Below are 15,115 nucleotides of genomic sequence, written 5' to 3' on the forward strand. Positions count from 1 at the left end.
GCCCTATTGAACATGCCTGGGATAGATTGAAAAGGGCTGTTTACGGACGACATATCTCACCAACCACTCTGTGCCGAATCGCCCTTGAGGAGTGGGACAATCTGGACGAACTGTGCCTTGTTGAATTTGTGGGTAGTATGCCACGACGAATACAGGTATGCTTCAGTGCAAGAGGACGTGCTACTGGGTATTAGAGGTACCGCTGTGTGCAGCAATCTGGACCACCACCTCTGAAGGTCTCGCTATGTGGTGGTAAAACATACAATGTGTGGTTTTCACGAGCAATAAAAAGGGCGGGAATGATGTTTATGTTGATCTCTATTCCAATTTTCCGTACAGGTTCCGGAACACTCGGAACCGAGGTGATGCAAAACTTTTTTTGATGTGTGTATTTAACTTTGCCGCCGGATGACCTATCTGTCACCGCCGTCGTCAGTTACCTGAGGGAAGTAACTCCATTGCTCCACACATCTCTGAATTTTGTTAATTTCGTTATGTTAACGATAGTATATAAAATGTCTTTATAGTATTTCCTGAGGTGAATATTGGAGACCATTGCCCAAACGAGAGTGGAAAAACGCCTAAAACCAGAGTAGGCTGACATTTACACCATCCACGAGAGCTAATCCACCGTGCAGATTCGTTTCGTACTGACTCACCTCCTTATATCGCAAGCTAATTCGCTCTGCGTTAAGCTGTACGAGCATACTGAACAGCAACGTTAGCATTGACTGGCATTGCAGATAGAGATTGATCATCATAATATTCATTTTTGTTTAGTCATGTTTGCCTGTTGCAATTTCAAGTAGACTGCAGCTCCTCTTTCCATTTATTCTTAGGGCGCCCAAAATTTCCTTTCCCTTGAACTGTATATATATTAATTTAGGTATTCGTTCATTTGATATCCATTAGATGTGTTCATGCCATTTTTTGTACACTGCTCTGTTTTCTAAAGTGTCCTTTTGGCACACGGTTCATTTCTGGTTTTACTATTTTCATCCGACTGACGTGTCTGTAACCATTTCTGATGTTTCAATCGTCGTTCAAGTCTGTAGTCTATACAATAGAACTGGTTCATTACTCACAAAAAATCAAACAGAAACAAATTCAGTTTACTATTATTTTTAAAATGATATTCGTTTGCGACACTTCGAGATAGTAACGAACTGTTAACCCTTGGAACGATACTGTTTACTGGATCACTGGACTATTGGGAGGACATTTACGGAAGGATAAGTGTAGATGAAAAGCGTAGTTCAAGCACTTGATTCTGTTAGTCAGTATCAGGACTACAAACCAGAAGCATCGAAGGATTAGCCACACTACTGCTTCTGCGTAATTGACACTGACGTAGTAGGCTGCTTCTTTGCCTCTTAGACAGCTCACTATGGGGCAACTTGTAGTGCGGGCTTCCCATGCGGAGTCACTTGAAGGCGAAGAGTGCAGTCTTCTGCTCGGCCAGGCTGAGTCAGCGCCGGGTGCGTAACGCCGGAAGTGCACCTGAGCGCCGGCCCGCTCGCCGGAAGTTCCGCTGCCCGCTGTCTGCAGATAGTGCGCCCTCCTCCCGATACAATATAAAGGGACCGCCCACAACAGGGGGCTTCAGCCAGCGGACAGGCAGAGCGACATGAGGTCTCTCTGGACGCTGAGACTGTTGGCAGCCGCCGCCGTGTCTGCACTGCGCGGGGCTTCGGGGCTGCCGGCGCCGGCGCCGGCCTTCCTCAGCACTGGTGAGCCTCCACTGGCGGGATGTGATTCCCCACCGCTGAACGCGCCTACTGAAGCTTTAGTTTCTGCGCTGGTTTCTTGTGACTGGTTTTATACAGGGTTTCTCAGTTTCACAGTTCTTCTGTAGTGGTCAATCCAAAGATTGGTTTGCAACAGCTACAATTGCAGCTTGTCTCCATTCTGTGCGTCTTTCAGCTTTTCTCTTCATTTCTTTATAAGTGTTACATCCCACATCTTTCACGATTTGATCCATGTACCTCAACCGTGGTCTTCCTCTTGGTTTTCCTCCATCGAAATATCCCTCTGTGATTGTGTTCAGGAGTCCTTTATGTCTCAATAGATGGCCTGTAAATTGCACTCTTCTTTTAACAATGAAACTCCAGAAGCTTCTCATCTCACCCGGTCTTTCCTGAACCACTTCGTTTGTGATCTTGTCGATACATTTTATTTTGAGCATGCGTCTATAGCACCACATTTCAAAAGAATTTAGCTTCTGGTCTTCCTCTGTCCTGAGAGTCCATGTTTCACAACCATAGCATGCCACACTCCACACATATGGTTTCAAAAATCTTTTCCTGATTTCAAGGCTGATGCTCTTAGATGTTAAGATGTTTTTCTTCTTGTTAAAAGCAGCCTTTGCTTGAGCAATTCTTCGTTTCACTTCTGCCTTTCTCTTCCATCCCTGGTAATATTTATGCCTAGATAAGTAAATTTATCAACTTGTTCAAGCAGTTCAATACCTACATGAACTTGGACTTTCAATTGATCTTTTTTGTCACATGCCATTACTTTTATTTTTGCTTTATTAATTCTCATATTGTATAACTTTATCCATTCTATTCATTAGGACTAGAAGATCTTCTTCACTTTCAGCTAGGACAGCTATATCATCGGCATATCTTATCACATCTATTCGTTGGCCATGAATTACTACACATTCCATCCCTGGTAATATTACTGCACACTCCGTCTTAAGGCCACGAGTGTCTTACTGGGACCATCCGACCGCCGTGTCATCCTCAGTGGAGGATGCGGATAGGAGAGGGGTGGGGTCAGCACACCACTCTCCCGGTCGTTATGATGGTATTCTTGACCAAAGTCGCTACTATTCCGTCGAGTAGCTCCTCAGTTGGCATCACGAGGCTGAGTGCACCCCGAAAAACGGCAACAGTGCATGATGGCCTGGATGGTGACCTCACGGGAACCGGTGTATCCACTGCGCCAAGGCCGTTGCCAATACTACTGCCCAGATCAGTAAATTTATCAACTTGTTCAAGCAGTTCATTGCCTACATGAACTTGGACTTTCACTTGATCTTTTTTGTCGCTATTTTGTTAGATTTTCACTGGGCAGTCGAATTTTTTAATTAAATTATATAGAGGTCCTAAGCAAATACTACAATTCGCAGTTATCTCGGTGAGATGGTTGCAGTGGCAACTGAACGGGTATCGCCCAAGCTAGTTATTCGCATTCATACAATACGACTCATCCACATTTCCGCTTGAGAAACTGTCAATAACATATTAAAGAGATTAGTGGTATTAAATAGTAAGACATGAGTCAGTACTTGAACGAAAGTAAGTAATTATCCTCACTTACATGAGTTTACAATCATGCGTATACCTTAAGAGACCAAGGCGAGGAGGAGCAAAGTTAACGAAGTTAGTAAAAAAAGAAGAATGCCAGACAAATGTTGCTTCAGAAATACTTCGCAACTTCAACTTATTCTTCTAAATTTTAAAACACTAGGGATTCTTGCTTTACATATAAGACTTTTTCCTTATTCATCAGTGGCACAGTGCACAATTAGGTCATTATATTTAGAGAAAAAGTAATTTCACTGGCACAGGAAAAAAATACTATTAAGTTGTTATAAAGTCCTGAGGATTCTTCCAGTGAATCTGTCTTGCGTCCTCTCTAATATGTGACTGCTTCCAGCGCTTTATTGACAGTGGTGTTATTACATAATAACGCGTTTTTCCTCCTGTGCAAACGTAATCCGTTTCAATGCCGACTGCTAATCCGTGCACCGAGGATCGATCCTCTGCAAGTCTCCCTGCATTTCGCTACAACTTTTGGCCTTGCCACCTCATTAGATGCAACAGCCAGTGAACAGTCGTGGTCCTTTAACAGAGCCTTGGTGTACTCCCGAAGTTAATTTTACATGCGAAGATTTCTCTCCGTTGACAATGACGTACCTTTTTCTGATTCCTAGGTATTGTTCAGTCTAGTCACAAAGTTGGTCTGTTATTCCACAGTCACCTAAGTTGTTCATTAGATGACTGTGTGGAACTGGATGAAACACCTTCGTTCGATTCCCGGCGGGGTCGGGGATTTTCTCTGCCTCGTGATGGCTGGGTGTTGTGTGCTGTCCTTAGGTTAGTTAGGTTTAAGTAGTTCTAAGTTCTAGGGGACTGATGACCATAGATGTTAAGTCCCATAGTGCTCAGAGCCATTTGAACCATTTTTTTTTTTGAAACACCTTCCGGATGTCAACAAAGAAGTCTTCAGCTTGAGTGTCGGTATCGACTACTTTCTGGACAAACAGAGCGAGCTGAAATTCACCTTGCAGTAATCTTTCCATCTTCATGTAACTACGACATTCAAAATCTACTGTTTGTTTGGCGTATTGTTCACATGTTCGTATTACTTTGTTATTTGTTCCTATTATTTACGCTTTTTACTGCTTGTGCCGTCACTAAATTAACCATTCTTGGATGTCGTATCAGGTGTACCACCAACTCGTCACAATCACATATGCCATCAACGTCTCCCATCTTTTGGTAAAGTCTTCGACAGATTTCTTTTCTCACATAATCTTTTTGGTACTTTTTCATTTTGTACTCTATGTATCCATTTAATTACTAAATTTCGACGATAGCGCCTTATTTCAAAAACTTACTGTTTCTCCATCTCCTTAACTCCAGTGGTCCAAGTTTCACTTTCGATCAATGCTGCACTGAAGACGCACACCTTCAGGAAGTATATCCTCATCGCCAAATTTCGTACTATTACAGCCTTTTTACTGAAGAAAACTTTTTTCGCCTAGGCCAATCTGTTATTGTTAAACTTAATTTCGTAGGCAGGGGAATTATTTCCTTCACTCCTGTCCTATTTTGCCCTAGATTTTGACGTTAAGTAACAAAAAGATTTGCACTGTATTTATTTGTGAAACCGTCTCCTTGCATGATATTTCTTACTGATGCAAGCTTATAAATGTGTCGGTCTTTTAGTTTACTTTTATTTAACTTCCTTTCCAATGAGTTACGTGTCTTCACTTCGGTGGCATAATTGCGTTCATAACACACATGAAATAAAAATAAAATTAGAACGGTATAAAAGGAAATGCCCATGTGAGACTAATATTTCCAATTTACTCAGAATCGTCGACTTTGTCAAATTTGATCGCATTTCCCGATATATAATTCTAAGGGCGCGATCCTTTATCAGTGAGAAAAGATATGAAAAATAGTTAGATGGGTTTCATAGAAATATTGTTTAATAATTAATCATTTCGTACTATAATTTAGTGAAAAGCCACATTAGTTAGTCATTTATAGCTCATACATCCTCTGTACTACTAGTGACTCGCTTGCAGAATATCTCAAGAACTTTAACACTTGGAAACACATTTATTCATTTCACAATTATGCTCCTTTTTAGTAATCGTTAGGCTTTAAGTGATTCAGACGCTGCTCTGGAGGCCTGACTACAGACAATTCATTTGGCTCCTCAGGCAGTAGCTTTCTGAGTTAAGAGCTGAACAGTGGTTGCAAACAATCATGCTCCATCAAGCAGAACATACTACTGTTGAACAGCTTCAGTCATTTGAACAGTGTCGCGTTGTTGGCCTACGGGAGGCTGGGTGGACATATTGACGGATTGCTACGCATGATGGTCATAGTGTATCGGTTTGTGTCGATGTTTTCAACAGTCGTCTGTGGATCATTCCCACATCTACAGACGAGATTCTGGATGTCCGCGTAGCACAGATACACTTCAAAATCTACGAATTGTGCGAGCAAGGGTGACCCATCGAACATCGTCCAGGGACGAAATCCGGGCACATCTTGGATTTGCTGTGTCTCTGGTTAGCCAACAATTGGCAACATAACAGAGCTAAGCATGGTTACACTGTTGTAGTGGAGGTGTTAATTGGAGAATGGAGTGGCACTCTGATCCCTCAACTGATGAGAGTAGGTTCTGTCTACAAGCGAGCGATGAACATGCATGTGTATATCGTAGACGTGGTGTGATGCCTATTCTGGAGTGTATTCCCCCACGACAACAGTCCCCATTCCAGATTTCTGATATGGGAGGCCGTCAGTTAGAACACGCGGTTACATTTGGTGTTTCTGCAGGGTAAAGTAACCAGTGACCTCTACCTTGCACAGGTTGTTACCCTTTCTTCAGCAGGGAGGTGATGTGGTTTTTCAGCAGGGCAATGCACGCCCACATACAGCTACTGCGACACAACTTGCTCTTGGTGGTGTGCAACTGCCCTGGCCACATGATTACCAATCTGTCACCAATTGATACGTATGGGACATTTTTTTGTTTATTCGTGTGCGAAATACATCACAAAATAAATAGATACTAAAAAATCCATGTATATAATTTAAAATCCAAAATTGTATGCTTCTATAAAAACATACAAGTCAAATGCAAAACATAAGATATATTTCGCTCGGTGTAGGCTGCAACTGTTTCGGTAAAATTCAGGAGATCCTCTTGGCGAACACTGTGGCTGCCTCCTCTAATGGGCATCTTACAACTTATAAGTTCTGGGTAACACCACCTTCCCATAAGTTGTTTTGATCGCCCTGTGCCTGTACGAAGTCAGTTCAACGTTTACCACAATCGCCAGTCTAGGTCGAAGCCCTTGGGTACAGCTCCCCTTGTGATAAGGGCTCCTGGATGTTCTTCTTGCAATAATGATTTTGTGGAGATTCCAGTTGGTTGTACTGAGTATATGAAATTTCGTCTGTGTATTGATGTACTGATGCGACCGTTAAGGCACGCTTTACTGAAACATGTGTGTTTCATTTGGTCTGAATTTCTCGCATCACTTGTTAATAAAATGACCTTGTCCTTGACAGAGTTTTTTTCCGGCAGTAACATGTTTAACGAAGTGCAACTGTAATTAGGACAAGCGTGGGCGTAGGTGACAAAAGGAACCCAAGGTTTGCACCATGACAGTTATTAGAGGGCTTTTCGGAAAGTAAGGAACGATAGGTCGCGAAATGGAAACCACAGTGAAAACCAAAACTGTTTTATTTGCAACAGTATCTACAACTTCCAGCTACTTATCTCTACAGTCGCCAATCCGACTTGACGTTCGTCGTAGCGTTGTACCAACTTTCCAATAGCTTCGTTATCGAAGGCAGCTGCCAGTGCTTTCCGCCAATTCTCTACGCTGGCCTACAGCTCGTTGTCTGTGCCAAAATGTTGTCTTCGTAGCCAGAGGTTCATGTCAGCAGAGATGAAACTCAGAGGGAGAAAATTACGGGCTGTATTGTGAGTAATCAAACATTTCCAATTGAAAACGTTGCAGGAGGCTCTTCATTGCCCCTGCAGAATGCGGCTGAGAATTGTCTTCAAGAATAAAATACACGACAGTTATGTAATGTTGGCTGCATAGCTTCAGACGAAATTTCTCACCAAGCACTCCTACTTGGGGGAGACACAATTGTTCTAGGTATCTTTATATGCTCCCTGTGTGCTCAGAACTAAAAAGAACGAAGTAACGTGATCGACGGGCATAATGGAGACACTGCCCAACACATCTGTGCAAAACTTCATCGGGCTGTCACCGTGGATTCCATTCCACGACCGACAGTTCCTCACTTTCCGAATAACCCTCGTACCTTGCTTCGCAGAGGAATGAAATGCTCAACACACAGCTTTATAGCACCGTACAGGGCTCGCATCCTGACACGGAAAGTCTCGCCGTAAGAACAGCGAACACTGCACACTTCACTGACAAAATAACACAGATGCAAACAAGACCTGGAGAATGCTGTCGATACCCCATTAGATGATACACTATTCGGGAAAATAGGACGCTTTCTGAAACACAAGATCTACCTATTAGTATCAAGGGCGATCTCTGACTGTGTAAGCCTGACGTCTATGAAATCCTTTGCCAACGCGACGTGAAAAATATACAGCAGAATACTCGTACAATTGAATGTCGCTTCCGTGACCGCTCGAGTAATGCTGCAGAACGAGTTTACTGTCGCAGAGCACCTTACCTAAAGACACGGAACGGATTAGAACTGTACAAAATTTCAGGCACAGTCTCCTATTGTGACTGCGTCAGTAACGAATCTGTTGAGATGCGCGTTGGGGGACGGTTGAACAACTGCGGTTACAATCTCAGTGAGGTACAACGCGTCGGAAGGAGCTACTACATAACAACAACGAACTGTCTTCCTATGTAGACGAAGTAACTGCGGGTATGTATCCGAGATGCGTTATAAGACTCGAAGCTCAGGCGAAGCGGCGAGAAGCAGGGATGGGGGAAAGAGGTAAAAGCAGCATTATCGCCCATAGGGAGCCAGTTCAACAGCGGACGTGATGATGTGAACTTGGTTGATCGCTGAAATCCTCCCATTGGAGCCGTAGAGGCAGCTATGCGCGAGTGAATTATTTTGTCACCAATTATGCCGAGAGAAACTGAAGAGTAACCAAAGGCACTCGTTTAAAACCGAAGCATACATTTTCTGTTTCCTGTTTATAGCTGCCTTTCACTGAACTGTGAACCCGGAACGCTACAAGGATATCAAAGAAAACAGTGCCATCGGTAACAGCGTCGCTCTCACATTTCATTATAATGAGTTGTATGTAGCTAACGCTTCCTCTAATTCAGTCGTGCGTGTGCGCGACAGTAAAATGTTTTCCTCTTTCGCTGCCTTTTGCAGTCGGTACTCGCAGCAGTAGCGCATATGGACCGTAATCTTGTGTGGTTATTTTACTGATTTGTTAACATAATCTCGAAGGGTAGCTCTAAATGTCGTGGATTATCTACGATACAGTAAAAAACGGTAGAGCAGCGAAAAGACCATGATATACAAGCAGTTTATGACAATTGGTCCACAAAACACAGCCATAAGAATCGCATTATGTATTGTTATGGTCGTGCCTTGTCTCTTCTGAGACCTGCTGAAGAAGACACCGTCACGTATGTTCCTAAGGATTAGCCTTAACAGGAATGTGAACTTTTTGGAATTACAGAGAGAAATTAAAATTGGTGACATCTTAAATAGGAGACAAATAATGTTAGGTTAAGTTCTGATTAGCAAAACAGTGCAACATCCATTATAACGAGACCATTTTACTTCATAGTTTGTATTGTACTTTGTAAATAAATTAGACAATCACATCCAGGAGGAAAGGGATCTGAAGTCACCCCTGATTATTTGTATTTTTTGTTCTGTGATTTATGTAAATCACACAAGGCGAAGTCTGGGATGGATCTTTAAGAAGGTCAATGGCTGGAGCTAGAATCCCGCGTCTTAAGACTCCAGCATCTAGGGGATACTAAACTCTGACCTTCCTTCTATAAAGTGTTCTCGGTAACCTTGCAGCATCAAATTAGAATAAACATCAAATTTCCACTGTAACTGAATCACTGTATACGAGGATGTCGCGATAAATTTCTTTCTTCCGTTTACTTATTTTATTTTAGTCTTTTTTTTTCTAATGCGGAGAAATCAGTCTGCATTCCAACATTGCGTAGTCCCACCGTTTAAGTATGTCACCTCGGGGAAAAGCAGAATGATTTCTTTGAAGAGACCGATACAAAATATTCCTCTCCCGCTCTACCCCAAATGAGAGAAGGCCTGTTGTTCTTTAATAATGTCAGCATCCACCCGAATCTAACCACTAACCTTTCGTCTTTCGTTCCTTAGACCGGAGAGGAAGAGTTCTAAGAAAGTGTGCCCGTCATCACATGTCGACGCAGGAAATCGATCAATCGGGCGTATAAGCATATTTCGTGTAACATAACCAGTTGTTTGAATAACCCTGTTACACGATTCGACAAGTGCACTGATACGATACCGATGGACAGTTTCCTGTGAAAAAGGTCGATAGACTGCATGCAATCGAACACTGTCAGCACCTGATACATCTTCTACTTGGTATTTTCAAAATTCGTCCGCTTTTTATATATACGCTGGTATTCATGGCGCTAATCTGGTTAAGGTACTGGTGGAGGAATGAACTTTGAGCTGTGACCATATCCACGCCTTTGTAGTTTGTTTCTTATCGATGATTCTTCTCTTAAAACCTATACCGATCTTCAGCAGCTTGTAGTTTCATAATTGTGCATTTTTCTGCGCTATGTTCCTAACACAATTTTCCATCGTTCTTAGCAGTAGTGTGGTCACGCTGTTTCTTGCATTTAACGGTAGTACGAATTTTCTTATGCCATTTGTATAGTATTCCTACTACACTTTTTGTATTGCTGTGTCTCTTCTGTCCTGTTAAGCCAGTCCCCATGCTCCTTTACAATACTGTGCATTTTATTCGTGTTATCACTGCTTGTTCTTAACACATTATGTACTGATAATGCGCTTCTTTAAAGAGGTGTTTTGAGTCTCATTTAATTTCGTGCTATATCGTCTGCTATCGTTAGCATTACTATTCATGACCCACGCAATTTCATTCCTCGTATGAATTTTTTCTTTGCTTACATCGCTCCTTTTCGACACGCAAGCCAAACTTACCTGCGATAATCTGTAAACATGCTCTACACTCTCCACGATACGATTTTGTCTTTAATGTTCTTCCATGTATGTTACTGTCAGTTGCTTTTGATAGGTGTTGCAAACAGTTCGACTGATTTTGAACTTTGTGATAGTATCAGGATTTTCAAGGTATCACTCTCTACCGTAGTGTGGCTGAACGAAGGATCATAAGTACGAGTACTATGAAGATATCTGAATATTTATTATTCTCTCTTCAATTACTAGCCAAGAATGCAGAAGTGGTCTGCTGTTATATTTTATTTCTGGAAGCAAATATCTTCACCAAGCAGATTTTAATTTTTTACCTGTTATTCAGAATTACTTGTAATGGAATTCTACAGCATATTTAACTGTGGCAAGTAAATCGTCAAGCTCAGTATACTGGAACTCGTCTCGGGAAAGACTGACTTAGAACCCGGTGTTCCAGGTGTAGCGGTTGGAGAGGAGATGCCGGCGTTAGCGTACGCTGGTGCGGGGACTTTCCAGAATGGAGTGTACACCACAATGTACGACAGCTTTGGAGAACCTCTGCATAGCTTCTGGCCTTTGGACGGACTCTGGAACGGCGCAGAACTAGCTCCCTGGCTGTCAACGAATACTTTCAGGTATCGTATGAAGAACGTTCTGGGGAATGGATTGTGGGGAATTAATGTACGACTACAGGGCTATGGCGAATCTTCCTGGTTTTGGAAGTTACCACTTTTTTCTTTCTTTCCGTCGATACTAATAGGCAGCTGAGCTACTTTTAAATATTAATTCACGATATCTTATTTTATAGACGAATTTCTCTTATATGCCTCACAATTATAGGAGATTAATTAGGAATTACAGTTTTTCCACTTCTTGAGTTTTGAAGTACACTTTCCTTTTAATAAACATCATGAAAATTTTTTATCTGTTGCGACACAAGCGGACGCTACCTCAGGACTTATGGTAATCATACTTGATAGGTATATAGCAGAAGCGAATGAGACTTTGTTTTATCTTTTCCTGTTCATGAGAAGTGGTTATGGTGCAGAATCAAATTCATCCCACTAAGATTCTTATTATATTAATTTTTGTGTGCTATCTTACTTCTACAGTGTGTTTTATTCGGTTTGTAGTGAACAGGAGAAACTATGGTTTATTAAAAGAGATAGATACTCATACTGTAAATCACTTTGGCAGCCTGTGTTCTAGAGCTATGAGGATAATACCGTTTCGTTTCAAAATATTTTTAGTTGTTACTATAAGCATTCGACGTAGTACTAAACTACCTTGTCGACTGAGGAGAGTTACCAATTTTCTCACATCCATAAGTAAACCAATGTTTATGTTTTGCTTTAACTGTAGCTTTTCCTTTCCTTCTCATTTAAGAACAATAATCTGTATTCTCAATACTACTACCCGAGACGATAGACGAATCTGAGCTCCTTGTCTCCTTTTTCCTTACCTCCTTTTGTTCTTCCAGAACAAAGAAAAAAATGAAAATAAAAAATGGTAATCGGCAATTTGTCATTCGAAACTTGATTGCTTCATAAAATAGCACTACTGTCCTTAAGGCAGAGCATATACGTAGAGAACGTATCAAGAAAATATGTAGAAAATTATGTATGTGAAGTTTTAGAGTGTCAAAAGCTTCATGATTTTCTAGTGAAGAACCTGTGACAGTTTTGTACGCAGCTTTTTTACACCCTAATCAGAAGGTAAGTGTACTAGATTTTTCTAGCTTTTAGAAATGAAAAAATCACAGTGTACTGTTGATATAATTGTTAACTATTTTCCCAAAAATCGCCATCCCGTTCAGTGCATGTTCTCAGCCGTGGCAACAAGATTCTTTGTGCTGTCCACGAAGAACTCTCCTATCAACTCCTTCCTGCACATCCACTCATGTGTGTCTTCACGGAAGTGGAAAGATGATAATCTGCAGGCGCCAAGTCAGAAAAATACAGGCAGTGGTTTAGAACATCCCAACCAAAAGAGACCAATGGCGCCTTGGTGGCTAAGACCGAGAGAGGGAGGGGTTGTGAAACAAGCACCCTCCTTTTGTCAGCATTCCGCTCCTTTTGTTTCGAACGCTGCTTCTGATCTTCTTCAGGGTCTCACAATATCGTTGTTGTCTGATGATCACCAACGTCATAATTTTTTGCCCGAAATTTTTTTCAATTGTTTTTGTAGATATGGAAATCGGTGTGACGCCTTGTGACTACTGTCTTTTCATCTCAGGCGTGTAACGAGCCGCCACGTTTCATCTCAAGTCACAAAAGAGCCTAGAAAATCTTTACCTTTCAATTCGATTCGCCCAATAAACTCGCGGGTGCTGTTGACCCGACTTTTCTTGTGCTGCTCTGTCAGCTGTTTTCGGATCAATCCTACGCACAGTTTCTGTTAACCCAGTGTTTTTGTGAGTGTCTGCCATAAGAGAGTTTTGTAGTATCGTGAACATACAAAAGGAGGTTGATCCACTTCCAATCGGCGGTCTTCAGGATCACTTTCCTCAATTTTTTGCATCAACAGTCAAAATGGAAGGCCTTATGCTCTTCTACTCGTCATGATCGTTTGTTCTGCCTTCACTAAACTTCCTGCACTACTCAGACACATTAGTTTTATTCATAACACCTAAGGCGTAAATCTTTCTGATTCGCGAAAAAATTTCTATAGGTTTTATTCCTTCCGCGAGGAGGAACCGGATCTCAGCAAGTGGCTCTCACTTGGCGGGATTTCTTAGCATCTTCCACGCAACTGCACACTCGTACCACCGTGTTCCTGCGATGCTAGCTCTGGTCAGGGTCCCCCCGCCACTCCCTCTGCCACTCAGTGTTACCAACCCTCAGAAACAAAAATCGCAGACTGTTGTGGTCACAATACACTCACTTTCTGAACATCATATATATATATATTCTTAGGGCTGCAGTTTGGCACACATACAAGAAAACCATGAAAGTGTATCAAATTAAATAACATTTCTGGTAGAAAATAGGACGGGTAAGCTTTTTAGGTATGGTACGTGCTTTCCTCGTTTATGTCAGCATTCTACTCGATGAACGCTAGGTGGGAGCTGACGCAGAGCTTCCTGTTACGTGCTTGGTTGGATTAAGTTTTACGGACAGTGGTGACTTAGATATTGTTGATCTCCAATTGTTAGCCCAAAAATGTGCTATGTGCGGGCAAGTCACTGAGAACGATTTTTTCAGTTCACTCTCGTGCCAATGATGGAAAATGTCCAGTTGGCGGGGCCGGCTGTAGATAACTTTTCCATATGAGTGGTGTCATCCCTCCCCACTTTTCCCTCGCACTCTGTAGTCCGCGTTAGTTTATGTTAGGCACTGTACACACGTGGGCCTCCTCTCAACTTGACTCTCCAAGCGGCCGCTACTGTTACGCGTCATTCACGAAAACCTTACAACTGTGTCACCTCCCGAGTCGCTCTCCTCTTCACGCCTCAAGTGGCGACTGATGTCACCTGAGCATTGCACAACCCCTGCCAGTTCGCCAAATCTCTGTATATCGATACTGTCAACTTTAGATGGTGCAAATGGTTCAAATGGCTCTGAGCACTATGCGACTTAACTTCTGAGGTCATCAGTCGCCTAGAACTTAGAACTACTTAAACCTAACTAACCTAAGGACATCACACACATCCATGCCCGAGGCAGGATTCGAACCTGCGGCCGTAGCGGTCGCGCAGTTCCAGACTGTAGCGCCTAGAACCGCTCGGCCACCTCGGCCGGCGTGATATTGTTCCTCACGTTGATCGCGATCCGAAGACTTTATGAGAAAATGTAATCGACGGGTTTTAAAGAACCATACTTAACGACATGTGGGATCTCAACGGCCCCACACAACTAGCGCCCGAGGGGACATACTGCTCTATCGGCTGCTGTGTACGATAGCGTAGCCACGTCAGTTACGTTGAATCAGGAAACGGTTTTGGTTATAGCAAGACACGTATCCACAAGAACAGTGTGACAGGGGCACCGGACAGCAACAGGGCGACAATGGTTGCCACTTCACTTCACGCAGCAGCAGAGGGAGGCATCACAAAAGTAGCGCCTAAGATCAGCGAGCAATATCAGGATAAACATACACCCCTTGAATGAATCACTGGTTCCGTAACGAGTTCTGTTTGTACGAATAGATAACGATGATTCCTCTCTTACTCTTCAACTTCGTCCACATGTTTACAATGTTTCGATAATTGTGTTTATTTAACTACACTGTCTACGTTACACAGTTTTGGAACGAAGGATGCAGAACGCAGATCTGATTTGACCAGCATTATTTACTTGCAGAAAGATCTGACATTGTATTTGAAAATTGCTGTCAATAACAGTTGAGTTTTATGTGTCCATTTATGGAGTCAAACACCAGTGAACACAGAATATAAATACATTTTACAATTCCGTCGTTTTTAATCACTGGACCTTGAAAGGTCGTAAAAATATAAAGTATAACGTTACTGGAACGGATGACCGTAGCCATGGGGGATAATGTTTCCGCCGCATTTGTGCTGTGCGATATCGACAAAATATTTCCAACGTTCGAGCGCTCTAGCAAAGCATTCTATTATGATACCCTTCTACGTTATTTATTGAGTAAGCTGCAATCCTAATGGCCTGTAAACTGTAATTTTTCAGCGAGTTACATAGTGAGCG

The 15,115-nt window shown here is 42.3% G+C and overlaps 1 protein-coding gene across 1 annotated transcript in view; it reads left to right on the plus strand.

Moving 5' to 3' along the window:
* Positions 1–1,614: 1,614 nt before the first annotated feature.
* LOC126481051 (uncharacterized) overlaps positions 1,615–15,115 on the plus strand; it is a 32,337-nt gene continuing 18,836 nt past the window's right edge. The window contains exons 1-2 of the mRNA XM_050104531.1: positions 1,615–1,730; positions 10,909–11,086. Of these exons, the coding sequence (XP_049960488.1) occupies positions 1,628–1,730; positions 10,909–11,086 (281 nt within the window). The 5' untranslated portion in view covers positions 1,615–1,627. The remainder of the gene's footprint in view (positions 1,731–10,908; positions 11,087–15,115) is intronic.

Source organism: Schistocerca serialis, chromosome 5, assembly GCF_023864345.2.
Source record: "Schistocerca serialis cubense isolate TAMUIC-IGC-003099 chromosome 5, iqSchSeri2.2, whole genome shotgun sequence".
In the NCBI taxonomy this organism is placed as follows: domain Eukaryota; kingdom Metazoa; phylum Arthropoda; class Insecta; order Orthoptera; family Acrididae; genus Schistocerca; species Schistocerca serialis.